The sequence below is a fragment of the Ochotona princeps genome, chromosome 7 (genome assembly GCF_030435755.1).
Source record: "Ochotona princeps isolate mOchPri1 chromosome 7, mOchPri1.hap1, whole genome shotgun sequence".
In the NCBI taxonomy this organism is placed as follows: domain Eukaryota; kingdom Metazoa; phylum Chordata; class Mammalia; order Lagomorpha; family Ochotonidae; genus Ochotona; species Ochotona princeps.
This window is the reverse complement of record NC_080838.1, coordinates 38,278,831-38,297,865: the sequence shown is the minus strand read 5'-3', so window position 1 is coordinate 38,297,865 and position 19,035 is coordinate 38,278,831. Positions and strand designations below refer to the sequence as shown.

At 39.7% G+C, this 19,035-nt stretch overlaps 1 protein-coding gene across 1 annotated transcript in view; it reads right to left on the bottom strand.

Moving 5' to 3' along the window:
- LOC131480873 (uncharacterized) overlaps nucleotides 1–16,910 on the bottom strand; it is a 33,912-nt gene extending 17,002 nt beyond the window's left edge. Inside the window, 6 exon segments of the mRNA XM_058667347.1 lie at nucleotides 4,014–4,159; nucleotides 11,347–11,480; nucleotides 11,702–13,141; nucleotides 13,144–15,288; nucleotides 15,291–16,467; nucleotides 16,515–16,910. Of these exon segments, the coding sequence (XP_058523330.1) occupies nucleotides 4,014–4,159; nucleotides 11,347–11,480; nucleotides 11,702–13,141; nucleotides 13,144–15,288; nucleotides 15,291–16,467; nucleotides 16,515–16,910 (5,438 nt within the window).
- Nucleotides 16,911–19,035: the final 2,125 nt, after the last annotated feature.

Genomic DNA, 19,035 nt, shown 5'->3' with positions numbered 1-19,035 from the left:
ACAGCAAACATAGATCACATATTTTAGAAATAAAATTATAATCTTCATTGCTTTCTGCAAGACTGGTCATGTTACTTTAAAAAATGATTATTATTCAATGCTAAATATTAAAAGACAATTTTATTTATCTAGACAAGAAGCTATCACTTGTTCATTCTACCATTTGTATCAGTGACACAAACACAAAACACAGAGGAAGTAAAAATACATGACATGTTAAGGCTAGTTCCCAGTTTAATATGGATATTTGACTTTATAAAGTTATTGCTTAGAATCTAATATTTATCTGTTTGACCTACAGTATTCAAACTCACCTCAGAAGGCATGTTATTTAAGTCATCTACTGATTAAGTGTATGCTGTTTTCAAAGAAAAATGGTCACTTTTACCTAACCATTTTAATAAATGACAAGTTACACCGTTGATATAAATAGATGTTTTTCACTTTCTGTGCCATAAATATGAAATATATACCAAATGTGTACAAGATGTGAGAAGAAGTCTATTTTAATTAAAATTTGACAAGTGGAATTCTCAGACTTTTTTGTCAAAGATCACTATGTTTAAAAGTATGGATTTGGGTTCAGTACCGTAGCCTAATGGCTAAAGTCTTCAGCTTACATGCACTGGGATCCCACATGGGCTCTGGTTCTAATCCTGGCAGCCCTGCTTCCCATCCGGCTTGCTACATATGGCCTAGGAAAGCAGTAGAGGACAGCCCAAAGCTTTGGGGCCCTACACATGCATGGGAGACCTGGAAGAGGCTCCCGGATCCTGACCTCAGGTTGGCGCAGGTGGGGAATGAATCAGCAAAAGAATATTTTCCTCTCTGTTTCTCCTATCTGTATACCTGATGTTCCAATAAAAATAAAATGAATCTTTAAAAAAATGCATGGATTCTGCACCCAAGCTGTCTGGGTCCAGATGGATGACCCTTGCCAGGATGTGTCTTCATCACCATGCATTTCACTATATGTAATCATTGTGCTGAAAATGAAAATAAATCATACATGAAGACCACCTGGTATATAGTACATAAGCAGATAACAGAGCATATGAGCATGCCTGTGTGTGTGTGTGCATGTGTGTGTACAGCTATTAAGAATACAGTGGGAAAATAATTCAGTAGACAGAATACGTTAGAATTCATTTCCTATTTTTTGATGTATAAATAATAAATTCCTAATCTGAAAATTGAGGACGGGGAAGGGTAGCTCTTTCCCGGTATATAAACTCACAGCTTTGACAATCTCCATGGCCTAAGATATATTCCCACTGCATATGTATGAGTCCCTTAAAGCGATTTTTCTAAAACAATGTTTCATCCAATGATAAAAATGCATTTCAGGAACTTTATGACCCTATACAAATTCTGTTTATTTTTTTAAATACTACTAAGTGAAAGGAAAGAAGTTCTCCAGGCCATTTTTCTTTTTGTGTCATCAAAAACAGGAAAAAAAATTTGGCTATTCTGGCACCGAGTTTTAGTTTAATGACATGAAAATGAGCATTAAAAATTTAAAGACCAAGAAATTATATACAATGGATAAAACAATATTTCAACATAAAAATATTAAATAGCAAATACAGATTTCGCTTTTGCTTAAATTGATTTAAATATAACCTTTTCAAACTGTGTATTGAATTGGTGTTTAAGATTGGCATGCTATGTTTAAATAAAATTTGTCTACATATATTTGGATAATAAAACAATGGATAATGGTTTTTAATTAAAACATGGTTTTGAAAAAAGCATATATAGTTTTGTAAATGCAAACTCTTATGATATAATTTCATTATCTTCTTAGAGAATTATTTCCTTTTTAAAAAGTATCACTCCTTAACATGAAAACCATGACATAATACACCATGTACAGTAACTATTCATAGTAAACAGATTTATATTTTGCAGACTTTTTATATGAAGATATTTAAATTCCACTCTATTATATTAATACATGGCAACTGATTGTCTTATATTTTCATATATCACCAATCAACTCTTTGCTTATAGCAGTTATGTAAAAAGCAACTCATTTTTTTAAATATTCTGTTTTTTTTAATATCCTAAGTAGCCAAACCACACTGGCTAAAGCCCAATAACTAAGGAGTTAAATGACTGTTACATCCTCAAAGCAATTTTAAAGCTTAGTAATCTAAATTTATTAAATATATCAAGATTGAGTAAAAAAGTCAATATGCTGCTGTTTGGTATCAAGTCAGAGAAAATCATTAAAGATAATTTCAGCCACAGACAGCTAGAGCAGAAACCCTTGGTTAGATTATGAGACTGTAATTCATGGAAATGTTAGTAGTTACAGAAAGAGTAGCAAATAGTATAATTGTGTCATCGCAGTTTTTATCTGAAATATGTTCTGGGCTGAATAGGCATGCAATTGGATTTTAAATAGCAACTTCATGAAACATTTTAAAATATGTGGCTGTAAACTACTCAGACTTATTAGCAAATAAAGAATTATGTTTATGAAACATACAAAGTCTAAATGAACAGATGTGTTGACACAAGCAAAATGGAAATGGATTATTGACAAGTATCTTTAAGATTACGTCCCTTAGTGATATTTTATCATCTAAAAACTGGAAATGCCTTTGTTTTCAGTATGAGAAAGGATTACATGATTTTATCTGAAAATAAAAGCATGCACTTTGATCACTGAGAGTTCTTATGGAAACATGAATACATTAAGGAATATCAGAAAATATTAAAGCTAAGGAATATTAAGTACATGTTTTAACATGGTAAAATATTAAAACATGTGTTTTCATGTAAACTGGAATTTTTTCACTCTAGTATTTAATGATATTATATATAATGTATGAAGCCTCTTTCAGAAACCTTTAAATACTCACCATATAATTTTGGACACATTGTTAAGATCTCAAAATTAAGTTTATTCAAGTGTATATTCACAGTATCTATACTTCCAACTAACTTATAAGTCAAGAAATATCAAGACTTTATCCTTTGAGAAATGAAGGAGTTATTCTGCCGTGGCTTCAGGGATACTTGCAGAAGATGTGAGACTCCTGGGTCAAAGACAAAGAACTGTATTAGATACCGCACTGCAAGTAACATTAACAACAGCACATTTTTGCTGATTGCCTTTGCTCCCAAATCCCACAAGTACAAAACATAGTCCCAGATTAATGCCTCCATAGACAGTAGGTTGTGTTTCAGGAAAGGAATCTTAAGCATATGGAAAACAAATTTTTATAAGAGATAGCAAGTATAATACTTTGCATTCAAATTATCTTCTTACATTAAACAACAGGCATGTCTTACCAATTGCTCCATAGGGACATATCACATCTATTTTTTAAAGTTTTATTTGATTTTTATTGCAAAATCAGATATAGAGAGGAGAAGAGACAGAGAGGAAGTTCTTCCCTTCGATAATTCACTCCCCAAGTGTCCACAACGAATGGAGCTCAGTCGATCTGAAGCCAGGAGTCAGGAGCTTCTTCATGGTCTCCTACACGGGTGCAGGGTCCCAAGGTCCTGGGCTGCCCTCCACTGCTTTCCAGGCCACAGTCAGAGAACTGGATGGGATCCTGGTTTATTCAAAGTGGACTTCAGCCACTACACTGCTGTGCTAGGTCCTCATCTGTTTTTTGTTTGTTTGCTTGTTTGTTTGCTTTTTTGTTTTTGTTCTGTTTTTGTTTTTAAGACTGCTCTCTAGGCACACTGTCTTACAAGATCTACAAAGAGAAAATGACACCCGATGCTTTAACAGGAAGACAACAGGAATATAAGGCAAACATGAAAAATTATGTCTAATAGCAATAAACAATACTTATTCATTTGATATATGTATACATATTTACTATTCACATTTAGTAAGAATTACTTTATAAAGTGACAACTGAACATCGGAGCTAAAATTTGGTGAGTAATTTTAAAATGAGATAAGTTTGAGAAGTTATTAAAATGAGAGAGAGAGAGGTGGGAAGAGTGGAACAAAGATTTTTTTCCATCTGCTCGTTGAGACCCACATCCACTGTGCAGATGCTTCAACAGCCAGCATTGGGTCAGCCCGAAGTCTGGAGCCAAGAGCTTCATCCACATGGTCCATGTTGATGGAATGTGTCCAAGCACTTAAGCCATCTTCTGCTGCTTTTTCTTGGCCAGTATGGGGGGACTAGATTGAAAATGAGCAACCAGAACACAAATTGAAATCTAGGTGGTATTCTGGCATTTTGGGCTGTGGCTCTACCAAATTAGGCCACAATGACAATGCCGAAATAGTAGTTTCTTAATTGAGTGGTCTCCATAAAGTATGATTTCATCTGTGTGACACTCTGGGAAATAATAAACTATGGACATAGTACAAAGAGATAATAGGAGTTAGTAGGGATGGAAGCTTAGATAGACAAATGATAGAAAATGTTTAGGGAAGCAAAAATCCTATATGATCATTATATGTCACAACACTTCTGTCTAAAATCACAGTACACACAACACTGAAATTGAATTACAGATTTTGATTTACTATAAAACATATTGATCTAGTTTTTTTGGTTTTTAAAATTGTGCCACCTTAAAGGCCCGATGTGGTAGCTTAGCAGGTAAAATGCTCGCCTTGGATGCGCCAGGTTCCCATGTGGGCACTAGTTTATGTCCCTGAGGCCCCACTTCCCATTCAGCTCCCTGCTTTTAGCCTGGGAACGCAGTCGAGGATGGCCCAAAGCCATGTGGACCCTGCAACCACTTGGGAGAGCTTGAAGAAACTCCTGGCTCCTGACTTTGGATCAGCTCAGCTCCAGCCATTGCAGCCACTTGGGGAGTGAACCAGCAGATGGAAGATCTTTCTCTTTGTCTCTTCTTTTCTCTGTAGATCTGACTTTCTAATACAAAAAAATATAATTTTTAAAATGTACTACTTGATGGGAGATGTTAATAATGGGGTATAATAAGAATGTATAGGGTTAGGGTGTATAAGGGGAAATCTCTCCCTGTTACTATTAATTTTTCTGAGGATCTTAAGCTTTTCCCAAAACTGAAGTCTTTTAAGAAAACATAATAGATGCAACAATTATAAGCATCAAGCAAGCTTATTTTATATATTTCTATGTAGCATTAAAATTAACAGCCAAAACATTAGAGAATAAAAAACAAGTTTTTAAGAAGAAAGACATGGTCAAATTGTTTTGCAAACCGAAGAAACTTCATTAAAGCGATTGAAATTCTCAGGAACTTATTCCTTGTGACCATAATCAAGAAAGCATTCAAAGAAAGGGCTGAAAATGAAGCATTTTCAGCACAGGTTGGGGAAGAAACAGAGGAATCCAGTAATGTCACGCATACGCAGCAATTAAGACCACTCAGTTGTTAACCTCTTCCTGCAGGCTTTCTACATTCTTCCTTAGTTCTTGCTTTGATGTAAGGTTATACTTTTGTTGTTTCTACATCTTTTAGATCTTGAGCCTGTAACTGCATTGGAGACCCAAAAGCTCCTGTCTCCTGGGTTCAGATAAGTTAATTTCCAGCTGTTGTGTGGCCATTTGGGGAGAGAACCAGTGGACATAAGATCTTTGTATCTCCTTCTCTCTGTATGTCTGCCTTTCCAATAAAAATAAATAAATTCTAAAAATACGTTGTGTATCTTGTTTCATTTTTATTCCTTACACGCATGTTCATCTACCAAATGATTTATTTGAGATGTATGTTTTGTTATTCTTTATTTCAACTAAATAAAATGCAATCTCACAAAAAGACACTTTTGTCTGTTATGTTTTTATTTTGATTATTTCAAAGACATCTATTTTTTACTATTGTTCAGGCATTATTTCAGTAAATATTAAGCTCACTTTAACTTGAAACACTATTTTCCTTTTATGTTCATCTATGCCTTGAAATTAAGTAAAAATTAAGTAGAAGCCAATGCGGAAAAGGAATACTTGCATTTACAAATTTGAAACTAGTATGTTCCACGTTTACTGTTTTTAAATTATAGAAAATACATTTTGGAAATTAATTTCACTTGATTTATACATTTTCACAAAATTGTATCTTTTATCTCTACCATTATTTTTGCTTATAAACGAGAGTAACTTCTGAGTTAGTCTTTATATATTGTGGAAGAAGCTCTTTTCTGATTTAAACTACTTATAGTATATCAGACATTTTCCTGCTCCTAAAACCTATTTTAATTAATGATTTGACATGTAAGACAATTATTGCATGGTAGAGGCAAAAAAGCATATAATGGTATAATTCTATTTCAAAAGCACTGTGGGGCTAATGGAAGGTAAATGGCCTTCTGGTCTCACTGTACATTCTGTCCAGTGTGTCACTGACATTTCACATTTTCCCTCATTTGTGAAAGGTTACATAGTTTGATTTTGTATTGTGTGGAAATGACTCTGATTTTAAAAGTCGTACCCACTTTTGCACAGATGATGTTTTCAATGGTGCTGAACACAATACTTGCTTGAACTAATAAGTCAGACAAAGGAACTCAGAGGGGAGAAGCAATTACTAAGAAAGATTTAAATACTTTTCAGTACTTCAGTTACTGAATGGCAAAATAGTATATTATCCAAGTGAAATGAAAAAGGGAAAGAACGTTAGGGTCGAGATTGGCATGAAATCTGCTATACGTTAATACATAAGATACTTAAGAAATCAAGATATGCTCTTACATTCTTGAGACCCTAATTTTTAAGCAGCTGGGCATAGGGGAAAGGGAATGAGACTTGGACCTATTCATTTTTGCATTCTTTTATTTACTTACATATTCCCACAAGAATATAAAACAGTATTTTAATATTAACTGGTTGTCATAAATAATCAGGAAAGAATTTCTTTTGTTATTTAAGTTCCTAAGTAATTAATTTTGCTTTCCTGGGCATTTTTATCCCCCAAGGAAGCTTAAAGATGACACTGATTTTTATTTGTCTTTATAGATATTTTTGATATACATGATGCACTGTGCTTTATCATCTGTGTAACAATAGTTCTTTAGTAACGAACAGCTTGATAACTTACTTTAAAGAACATTGTATAAAGAAAATTGAATTAGCAAGATAGACGTCAAAACAATAAACAAAAATATTCATTGAACAGTTTTTTTGGATACTGACTCTGTTATCTTCCTCTCATGAGCAAGTCTTATTTTTATTTTGGACAGAGTAGACATGTAAGTAGAGTAGTTAGAGAAAAAGGACTTAAAGCAGACAAAAAAATCCAATCTATGAAAAGTCACTATACTCTTATTCTCATAGTAGTATTTTATGAGTTGTATTCTCACACTAAGATTTAATAGACTGAAAGAGTATGTAATAAGCAGACCAACACAATTAAACATAAATTTGAAAAAAAGAACTCTATAGAATAAAGGGACAGACAATTAGAAAATTACCATCAAAAGCAATGTTTCCAACAAAGCAATATTCACGTGAATAACAAGTGAAATGTTCGAAGTATAGCAAAGAATAATCAGAGGAAATATTGAAAATATTTTAAAGTACTTCCTATAGTTTCATATAGTTTCAAAAATATATCATTATTTTGTTAGTGCAGAGAAGTGTTAAGTAAACAAACTTAATAACTGATAAACATAGCTCTGAGACTATATGTTTCTTGAGTACTCTGATGCAAAGCAAATAATACTATTTGCAAAAATATGCTGTGTTTTTCAAAGGTTCTATTTTTTTAAATGTGAATCAATGCTAGAGATACTTTCAAGTGCTTTAATTGAAATTTCTTGTGATTGTTATGAAATCTGAACATGCATTTTGTTTCATAGTTAACCATTTACATTTCCCCTTAAAGAGTCTGGTTGTATCCTATTTCTGTCATATTTATGATTTTTCTCATAGCATCGCTAGATTTATTTTCACAAATTCTAGATGATAGCCTCTCACGACATTGCATGATGGGTCTTCTTTCTGTTAACTTTGCCAACGGTTAAAATCAATTTGTCTGTCTTGGTGTTACGCAAACATTAGTTAAATACCCTTCAGTAGCATCTTCCACTTCAGTTGCTACCTTTCTCACTTTTTAAGTTTTATTACCCGTATAATTCATTACCTGTTACTTATTAAAATGACTACATGTGTGAGCAAAACCTGACTTTTGTTCCAGTCCCAAGTTCCTGGCTACAGTTTCCTGCTAATGTGGACTCTGGAAGCAGTGGTGAGGACTAAAATAGTTGGCTTGCTGGTATCAATGTAGGAGACCAATGTAGGAGATTGAATTCCTAGATGTGAACTCAAATGTTCAGCTATTGTGGGCATTCAGGCAAAGCACTGTCTGTTTGTCTGTCTCAATGAAATAAAGATATGTAACAAATAAGGCATTTGGGCATCTAAGTAAGGAGCAGTGAAATATTTGTGTATAATATATTTGATCATTTTTCCCAATGCAAGGGTTTGTAAAACATATTTTAGAGAAATATTTACTTGACAAATTACCCATAGACTGACCTTTTTTTTTCAATTTCCTTTCTTGATTTTTGGTTGCTATAAACATACTACTAATAAACAGGTAATTTAACTATGCATTGAACCATATGCAAGATTCTTTCTTACGATCTGATAATTCATTCACTGATTCATTTGATTTTCCTATGCTGGTAACTATCTTTAAAACATTGGCTATAAGAATCACATAGTAGGGCCTAACAAATACTAGGGCTATATTTATGGGAAATGAGGGAGTTAAACTTCAAAAACAAGCTTACTAAACAACTAAAAATATAGGATGCTGAATTCATTAGTGGTTCATAGACAGATTGCATAGATCTTACATTTTTAGGAAATGTTTAAACTAGAAGTTTTTCTTTATTTTTTAATTCTTTTTCAAAATTCAAAGTTAACTAGATGCACTGTGTTTTATCTGGCAAGCTTATCATGAAGATATTTCCATTTAAAAGACAGTGCTGAGAATGACTTATAACAATGATTATATTGTATATTACTAATCATAATTTCATTGATTGCCCTTAAATCATTACACTTCATTTAGCATAGACTATTTAATAAGGTTTTTCATTGCTATTCATTAAGGCACTGGAAATGTGCAATATGGAAATGTTTTATTGTTCTGTTCAGTTAATTCTGACTCATGTGATATAGTGAAAGACCCCCGAAATGGGTGTCCCTCCTTTGGAGAGGCCCCTCCCAAAGAACAACGAGACCACTTGTACGGATGCAAACAGCAAGAGGTTTATTCAGATACACAGGTACCTGGGGCAACAAAGTCTCTTGGAAGACTTGCGCGCCTCAGGTTGGGGTCTGGGGGTTTTTATAGGGTTCAGGAGCAGAAGCGCAATTACAGAAGCAAGAAGCATAGTTACAGGACTCTGATTGGTGGATTCCTATAAGGCCAGGGTCATGATGATGACAACTTTATTTTAGTACCGGGGATTTTTAATAATGACTGATTTAGCCTTGAGTTGGTTCCCTATCTCTGATAACAGCTGAGTTGGCGCTGAGTTAGCTCTCTTTCCTAATATTTCTGCCTTATTTGGGGGCCAGATGTTTGACCACGGATATGAGGCAAGCTTGCCCTGTCCTTGTCTGCTTCCTTCCCAGAGATCCTGTTATTCTTAGTTCTAAGCCTTGCAAAATGGCGTTGCTGCTGCTAAAGCTCATGCTTTTTGGTGAGGGTCTTTCATTCCCCCCTTTTTCTTCTAACTCCGAATGAAATCTTTCATTCGGCTAGGTGGTAGTGGTTTCTATTTCTAGGATATCTGGGTCATCTTGTTCGATTGCACGGTACCGGGATCGGGTGATCTGGTATGGTTCAGAATGTAAAGTTACTACTAAAGTTTGAATAAGTGCAAATCTGTTATTAATAAGTGCAACTAATTTCTTGAAAATACAGGGTCCAAAAAAACAAAATTAAGAGAAAAATAATTAGGGGTCCCATGATTGAGGATACTAGGGTAGTGAACCAAGGTGACCGGTTAAACCAATTCTCGAACCAACCTCGTTCTGACTCTAGTAGGTGTTGTCTTTGTTTGAGTCTTTCTCTGAGTTTAGCCATGTTATCTCTCACTAATCCCGTATGATCTGCATAAAAGCAGCATTCTTCTTGGAGTGCCACACATAGTCCTCCCTGTTGTAAGAATAGAATATCTAATCCTCTTCTATTTTGCAGTACTACTTCTGAAAGAGAGGTTAAAGACTTTTCAAGGGCACTAACTGATTCTTCTAATGTTTTTATATCATTGTGCATAGCATTTTGGAGTTGTTTAAATTGACCGGTTTGTATGAGAGCGGTGGTTCCTGTCCCTATTCCTGTCGCAATCCCTCCTACAGTTATGCCCCCGAGCAATAAAGCCAGAGTGAGGGACACTGGCTCTCTCTTGGTTCGGAATCTATTCTCAAAATGGTCAAAAATATATTCGGAACCATGATAAATAATCTTAGGCCATAATTCTATTAAAACACAATAATCAGAAGTCAAATTAAGTATCACAGAAGAAATGCATGGAGTCAATCCAGTATTGCATGCCCAATAGGTTCCATTGGGAGCCATTAAATTATAATTTCCTTTAGTTAATGTTTTGATTTGACTGCATAATGCCTGATGGGTTGTGGGAATAGTTCCTACACAAAGACCTTGTCCGGATACTTCAGACAGAGTTAATTTATGTTGGGGAACAGTAGTACAGTTAATGGGTGTAGAGGTGTGATTAGTATAATTTCCTATAATGGCGGTTCCTTCATAATAGGGAGGTCTAGAGATCAAACATAGCCAACAGTCTTGAGTCCGATCTGGGTCCGTGAGATTAAGGGTTGAATAGGCTCCTTGTAATAAATCGAATAATCTGTCCCCTGTTGTGGTTGTCACAACGCGGTTACTAATCTGCGGAGATAATGTGGTAACATTTTGGAACATATTACGAACCTGTGGGACTTGGGGTGCCAATAAAGAGGGTTTTCTCTGTCTAGGAAGGACAGGGTTGGGACCAATAGGTTTTGAGGGGCCCTGGTCCAGACGTAATCTGAGAGTGAAAAGGAATCCTTGATCTGTTCCTGACATATAAAATCTCAGACCCCATGTCCTTCCCTTAATCCATTCTGGCAGATCACTTATTTTTCTTCCTTCAGGGGTAAAGGAAATGTTAAGTGGATTACAAGAGAAATCTTCACAATCTCCACCTTTCCACCATTTTTTTCCAGGGTTAAAGAAACAAGTACCGGGTCCTGAGCTGGTCGGAGTATGCTTACTCCGGCTGACCTGTATCCAATCTTTTTTGTTGGGTTTCCAATAGACTGTCCCAGATGTCTCACAACCCCATGCAGCACAAAAATAAGTATCTATTCCCCCACAAGTGTGTATCTGCGTTTTATCTCTTCCAGTTCCTGGACATACATAAAATGGAAGTTTTTGCAGCTCTACTCGAAAGCGGGGATGGGAGCATCCTGGTATCTTATAAGGTGCCCGATGGCACGGACATAAGCCATATTTGGACTTAGGGACACATTTAGGTCTTTCTTTTGCAGGATCTATTGAGGGGATGTCCCAATTATTAAGACCGGCAACTAAATCACACACATCAGGGGTTAAATCAGGCCACCAGGTCCCAGGGGGGGCGATTTGGGAGGTTGACCACACAACATCCCCAGTTTGAGAGAGAACTTCCCAAGCCATTGACCGGGAGATATGGGGACTGCTGTGAACTAAGCTAGAATTTAACATGACTCCTATAATAATCAGGGAGCCCCACGGGTTAATCTTATCTTTAGAGGATTTTGAGTGCGTTGGACTTTCCATGTTGTCGTGGCGTTGCTTTCTTCCTCTGAAGAGTGGGCAGCCTTGACGTGGGAGGTGTGGATCCAAGATGAGATGCCGTCTACTTTGAGTGCTGTTGGTGTGGTCAAAAGGACGGTGTAAGGACCCTTCCACCGAGGTTCCAGGTTCTTAGTCTGGTGTCTGCGGACCCACACAGAGTCTCCTATCTGGAAAGGGTGGGGTACCACTGGTTGATCCGTCTGGTCCTTGTAGGCAGCTGCAAGTGGTTTCCAGATTTCCCACTGTACAAGTTGTAAGGCCTGCAAATGAGCTTTTAAAGAAGGATTATTGGCAAAATAAGGAATTAAATTTGAGCTAGAAAGACTAACGGGGGACGGAGGTGCACCGTACAAGATTTCAAAAGGAGTGAGACCATGTGGTCCTGGAGTATTTCTAATTCGGTAAAGGGCTACCGGAAGGAGGAGCACCCAGTCTCTAGAGCCAGTTGCAAGCGTAAATTTGGTTAAAGTCTCCTTAATGGTTCTATTCATTCGTTCTACCTGTCCTGAACTCTGGGGTCGGTAAGCACAATGTAATTTCCAATCGATCCCCAGTAACTTAGACACTGATTGACTTATCTGAGAAACAAAAGCAGGCCCATTATCTGTTCCTAATACCTGAGGCATACCATACCTTGGGAAGATTTCTTCTAACAGTTTCTTGGTCACAACGTTTGCAGTCTCGTGCTTAGTGGGGAAAGCCTCTACCCATCCTGAGAAGTTATCCACAAATACTAGAAGATATTTATAACCATATTGTCCAGGCTTTACCTCGGTGAAATCAATTTCCCAGTGAGTCCCAGGGCGGTGTCCTCGCACTCGAGTTCCTTGTCCTACTTTGGTTTTTCCCGCATTAACTTGTGCACACGCCGTACATTCATCCACTACAGTTTGTAAGATTTTATTTTTCCCTAGTAGGAAATAAGGACTCTCTTCTCTGTCCAGAAGGATTTTCATTTTTCTACTGCTGAGATGGGTTAATTTATGTAAGCAGGTAATTAATTCACGAGTTTGCTTTTGGGGCATTACAGGTTTACCATGAAATATCCAATGTCCTTTTTCAGCATCATGTTGTGCCCCTAATTCTTGTAAAATTCTTATATCTCCAAAGCCATACTCAAAAGAGGTATCCAGGGTGGACCGCATTTCCTGGGTAGTTAGAGAAAGAGCTCGGGGCGGAGCTTTGTTCTCCAGAGCCACTTCCCGGGCAGCAGTGTCTGCCAGTCGATTGCCCCGAGCTTCTGGGCTCTGTCCTTTTTGGTGTCCTAAGCAATGGATGATACTCAATTTCCGAGGCAAAAACAGGGCCTTAAGTAAAGCCAAGATTTCAGACTTATTTTTAATGTCTTTGCCCTCTGAAGTCAGTAACCCTCGCTTCGGTATATTTCTCCATGAATATGTGCCGTGGCGAAAGCATAACGGCTATCAGTATAAACGTTAAGCCTCTTACCTTTTGCCATTTGGAGCGCCTGGGTCAAGGCGATGAGTTCAGCCTTCTGGGCTGAAGTCCCGGATGGAAGGGCCTTAGCCCAGATTACCTCGGTCTCTGTGGTTACTGCTGCTCCGGCTTTCCGTTCTCCATTATCTATGAAGCTGCTCCCGTCCGTATACCAGGTGAAGTCCGCGTCCTGGAGGGGCTGATCCGTTAGGTCTGGTCGTGTCCCGTGTACTTCTGCGAGGATCTGTAGGCAGTCATGCTGCTCTATATCCTCCGGTTGGGGAAGCAGAGTTGCTGGGTTTAAGGCAACAACCGGTCCAAAGTGTATCCGGTCCGTGTCTAGGAGCATAGCTTGATAATGGGTCATACGGGCATTGGAGAGCCAGCGGTCTGGCGGTTGTTTGATTAGGGCCTCAACTGCATGAGGCGCCAAGATAGTCAATGATTGTCCCAAAGTTAATTTGCCAGCATCCTTAGTTAAAACGGCTATAGCTGCCACCATCCGCAAACAAGGTGGCCAGCCAGAGGCAACAGTATCCAGTTTCTTAGAGAGGTAGGCTACAGGTCGCCTCCAGGGCCCCAATCTTTGGGTCAGGACTCCCTTTGCGTAGCCCTGCTTTTCATCCACAAACAATTCAAAGGGCTTCGTGACATCGGGAAGGCCCAAAGCGGGAGAAGTCAGAAGAGCCTGCTTGATATCATCAAAGGCCTGTTGCTGCTCAGACCCCCAATTAAACGTTGCTCCCTGCTTTGTAAGGGGGTAAAGGGGGGCTGCCATTTCAGCAAACCCAGGAATCCATAGGCGGCAGAAACCCGCGGTCCCCAGGAATTCTCGTAGTTGACGAGAATTCCTTGGGGCGGGAATGTTGGTCACCGCCTGCTTGCGGGCGGCAGTCAGCCACCTCTGTCCATCTTTTAACTGATATCCTAGATATGTGACCTGGGTTTGGCAGAGCTGTGCTTTCTTTGCAGAGGCTCTGTAGCCTAATTGTCCCAAAGTTTGTAACAGGGACTCAGTGCCCTGTCGACAATCTGTTTCGGTGGTTGCTGCCAATAGGAGGTCATCCACATACTGTAGAAGTATTAGAGTCGGATTCTGAACTCTGAAATCTGCGAGGTCCCGATGGAGAGCCTCATCAAACAATGTGGGACTATTTTTGAAGCCTTGAGGTAACCTGGTCCAGGTCAGTTGACCTGAGAGTCCCAAGTCCGGGTCCTTCCATTCAAAAGCAAACAAAGATTGGCTTTGGGGACTAAGTCTGAGACAAAAGAAGGCATCCTTCAAATCTAAAACTGTATACCAAATATGTGTAGGTGGAAGTGTGCTAAGTAAGTTATAGGGATTAGGCACAGTGGGATGAATATCTTCCACTCTTTTATTAACTTCTCTTAAATCTTGTACAGGTCTATAGTCCTCTGTTCCCGGCTTCTTTACTGGAAGAAGCGGGGTATTCCAAGGTGATCGGCAAGGAACTAAAATGCCTTGATCCAGAAGTCTCTTGATATGTGGTCTGATACCCTGATAAGCTTCTTGGGACATTGGGTACTGCTTTATAGAGACCGGAGTCGCAGTGGCTTTCAGTTCAATGACCAGAGGCGGCTGCCGGAGTGCAAGGCCCATCCCTCCGGTTTCCGCCCAAACCATAGGAAATCTCTTTATCCAAGAATCTAAGTTTAAATTTTTTATCTCTGTATTATTTGGCTCCAGAATCTCATATAACCTGTATTCGTCTTCTAATTGGAGGGTGAGGACCTGGAGAGGCGCTCCCTTTGGATCAGTTATTCGAATCCTATTACTCTCAAAATGTATATGCACCCTTAATTTGGTAAGCAAATCCCGTCCCAATAATGGATAGGGGCAATCAGGAACATGTAGAAAAGAATGAGTCACTTTACCAGTTGCCAGCTGCACTCTTCGGTCAGTCGTCCAATGGTATCTTTTTCCTCCGGTCGCTCCTTGGACCCAAGCCGATCTGTCGCTCAAAGGTCCCGGGGCATGGGTCAACACCGAGTGCTGTGCCCCGGTATCCACCAGGAAGGTGACAGGTTGCCCCCCAACATTAAGAGTTATCCTGGGCTCAGGGGGGGCTCCTGGCCCTGACCTCTCTAATCTTCTAGAGTCAGTATGGAAGCCTGGTGCCCTGGTCTTTTAAATCTCTTTGGGTTCTTAGGGCAATCTCTGGCCCAATGTCCCCTTTCCTTGCAATAGGCACATTGATCTTTATCTACTTGGGGGCTCCTCCGATCCCCTCCTCGTCTCTCCTGAGTTTGTCCTGACACTATGGTGGCTAATAGTCTACTTATTTCCTTGTTTCTTTTGCGATCTCTGACATTCTCTCTCTCTTCGGCTTCACGTCTCAACCTTTCATCACGTTCTTCTGTTTCCTTTTTAAGTCTCTCATCTCTTTCTTCCTGAGTTTCACGCTTATTAAAAATACGTTCTGCCTCTTTAAGTAAATCCTGAATAGAGCTTTCTCTGAGATTATCAAGTCTCTCAAGTTTCTTTCTAATGTCTGGAGCTGATTGCCAGATGAAGGACATGGCCACATTGGTGGCTTGCCCTGGATCTTCTGGGTTATATGGGGTGTATATACGGTAGGCCTCTTTTAGCCGCTCAAGAAATGCCGAGGGAGTTTCCTCGGACCCCTGTATTACCTGCTTGATCTGAGCCAAATTGGTGGGGCGCCGTGCCGCCCCATGGAGACCCGCTATGAGCAACTGGCGATAGAGACGCAGGTGGTTCCTACCTTCATCCGTAGTGAAATCCCAATTGGGCCGCTCCAGGGGAAAGGCTGCATCAATCTCATTGGGTAGTTGGGTGGGGCGGCCATTGTCTCCTAGAACATTTTTCCTGGCCTCCAGGAAAACCCGTTGTTTTTCCTCGGTCGTCAGTAATGTCTGTAGTAACTGTTGACAATCATCCCAAGTGGGCTGGTGTGTCACTAAAATAGACTCAATCAAAGAGGTTAGCATAGAGGGGTCCTTGCTAAAGGGGGGATTGTTATGTTTCCAATTGTATAAATCAGAGGCAGAAAACGGCCAGTACTGGAGCCGATCATTGGGACCGGCCCGCAGGGGGAGGGCACGGGAAGTGGAGTCAGGAGGTTGTTCCCGACGCCCTCGTAGCCGCCCTGCCATCGGGGAAGGTGCAGAATCGGCGGCTGGGGTCTCTTCCGGTTCAGCTTCTGCCGCTTGTTGATCTCGATATGGTGGGGGTTCCTCAGCCAGCAGGTCCATTACAAGATCTTCTCCTGGGGGTAAGACCTTAACTTTGGGTGATTCTTTGCATTTTGGATCTGTGTGGGTTTGACAAGGGTTGGGTAGAGTGAAGACTGAGAGGGGCGCCCAAGGGTTGGAAGGGGAGGAGGAGCAGAGGGGATAGGGGTAGAGGGTGGTTTAAGAGTAATAAAAGGCCTGACCCACAGAGGTGGAGCATGAATGAGGGCCTCCCAGGTAATTATATAGGCCACTTGGTCTGGATGACCATGAGGACCAGGATCCATCACTTTGTGTTTGACCTGTGAAATAATGTTAGGATTAAAGGTTCCATCTCTTGGCCAGCCAACGTTGAAGGTTGGCCACTCTGAGGAGCAGAGGGTAATCCATTTTTTCTTGCGGACATCTACTGACTGATTGTTAGCTATGTCCTGGACATCTCGCCAATGCTGTAAAGTAAGGCTAAGTGGGGTGGTAATAGATTGTCCCATTATCTCGACAGACAAAACACTGAACACAAAGACCACAAACAATAGGCCGGCACTGAAACAAAACAACTTCGCAGCGCGGCTTTGGTGCCAAACCGAAAGCAAAAACTCAAATGGAGATCGTGATGAGAGTCCGGATCTCTCGTCTCCCAAACGAACCGTGTACCCTTCAGACAGTGGGGGAGCCCCAAAGAGTCCTATTCGGGTCAGGTTCACAAAATTCAAATGAGCCAGAAACCTGACTCCAAATGTCCCCGGAACGTCTTCCAGGGTTGCGGTCGGGAGTCCGAGCCCGTCGGCTCCTCCACGGGTCCGCCAAGTACAAAGCGACACGGCCGGGTCGTACAAACGCAAGCGCGAGATTTCAACACAAACACAGAGACAAGGACATAAACAAATTTCAAGCGCTGGCCAGCTTACCTCCCGGAGGTGGGTCGGTGGTCCTTGGGCAGGGGTCTCTGATCCCGGACGAGCCCCCAAATGAAAGACCCCCGAAATGGGTGTCCCTCCTTTGGAGAGGCCCCTCCCAAGGAACAACGAGACCACTTGTACGGATGCAAACAGCAAGAGGTTTATTCAGATACACAGGTACCTGGGGCAACAAAGTCTCTTGGAAGACTTGCGCGCCTCAGGTTGGGGTCTGGGGGTTTTTATAGGGTTCAGGAGCAGAAGCGCAATTACAGAAGCAAGAAGCATAGTTATAGGACTCTGATTGGTGGATTCCTATAAGGCCAGGGTCATGATGATGACAACTTTATTTTAGTACCGGGGATTTTTAATAATGACTGATTTAGCCTTGAGTTGGTTCCCTATCTCTGATAACAGCTGAGTTGGCGCTGAGTTAGCTCTCTTTCCTAATATTTCTGCCTTATTTGGGGGCCAGATGTTTGACCACGGATATGAGGCAAGCTTGCCCTGTCCTTGTCTGCTTCCTTCCCAGAGATCCTGTTATTCTTAGTTCTAAGCCTTGCAAAATGGCGTTGCTGCTGCTAAAGCTCATGCTTTTTGGTGAGGGTCTTTCAATAGGTGATTCAGTAGATACCTCTTTTGGAGAGATAGAACTCTATTTTGCTGAAATTTTGATTATTTTGAATTTTCATGTTATGTAAACAAATTTGCTGAAAATCCTTAGGCCTGAGCCTACATGTATCTGTGGGAATGGGAGCATGTTCTGGAATGTACTGGGTGTTATCTTATTCCATCTTTTTAGAAGATTTTTAATGCTAACTGTAGACTGTGAATGAGCAGTTATGATTTCAATATTTCCTTGCTTGATTTAATTATATTTGTTTTCCATTCAAGAAAAAAAAATTGATGTTTATATCCAACCTAGTACAGAGAACTCAGCAGAGAATGGGAAAGTAATTGTATGATTAAAGAAACAATTAGTTTCTGCACTAAATTAAGATGTGCAGGTAAACATCATTCCACTAATTGTTGAAAACAGGCAGCAGTAGTTAAAGATTGCATCATATTCCCAAAGTGATATTAAGATTGCAGTGCATTAGTCAATGAAGCAGAATGTGTATTTCAGTCTCCGGAGGTCTTAATTTGGGAGTGCAGAGCTGTTGGTAATTAAGAGAATATTTTTTTAAAAAATAACAAGACAAGAATTATTTTGTTTCTACAGAATATTCACACACTTATAATAACATTGATATTATTAGAGCTGTCAACTGTAGAGGACCAGTCACCCATCTTTATAAACTGAACAAAAGGATGAAAGTGGAGAGAGTATGTTTAAGAAGAAGGTCATACCTTGTCTTCCTAAATGTGAAAGCTTACATTCAAATTAAAATTTGTAGACCACAAAGAAATCTGTTTTGAAACTGAACATAAATGGAAATGAGAATGAAAAAGTACAGGAGAGCAGTTTGCAAAAATGGAAATACAGGGTGACCACAGGTATAAACTGATGGAAGATAATTAGCCAGGGTGAAGAAAAGAGGACAGATTTCAGAAAATAGGAGAGGACAGGCCAATGGCAGAAGGCACCTGGAGACCCACAGATATGGAAAAGCAGCAGAATCAACACAGAAATGCTGCAGTGACCAGATAGCCCAGTCAGATATCACTGATTGGTGATCAGAATTCTACCAGCAATCAAGTGGGAAGGGGAGTTTACCAG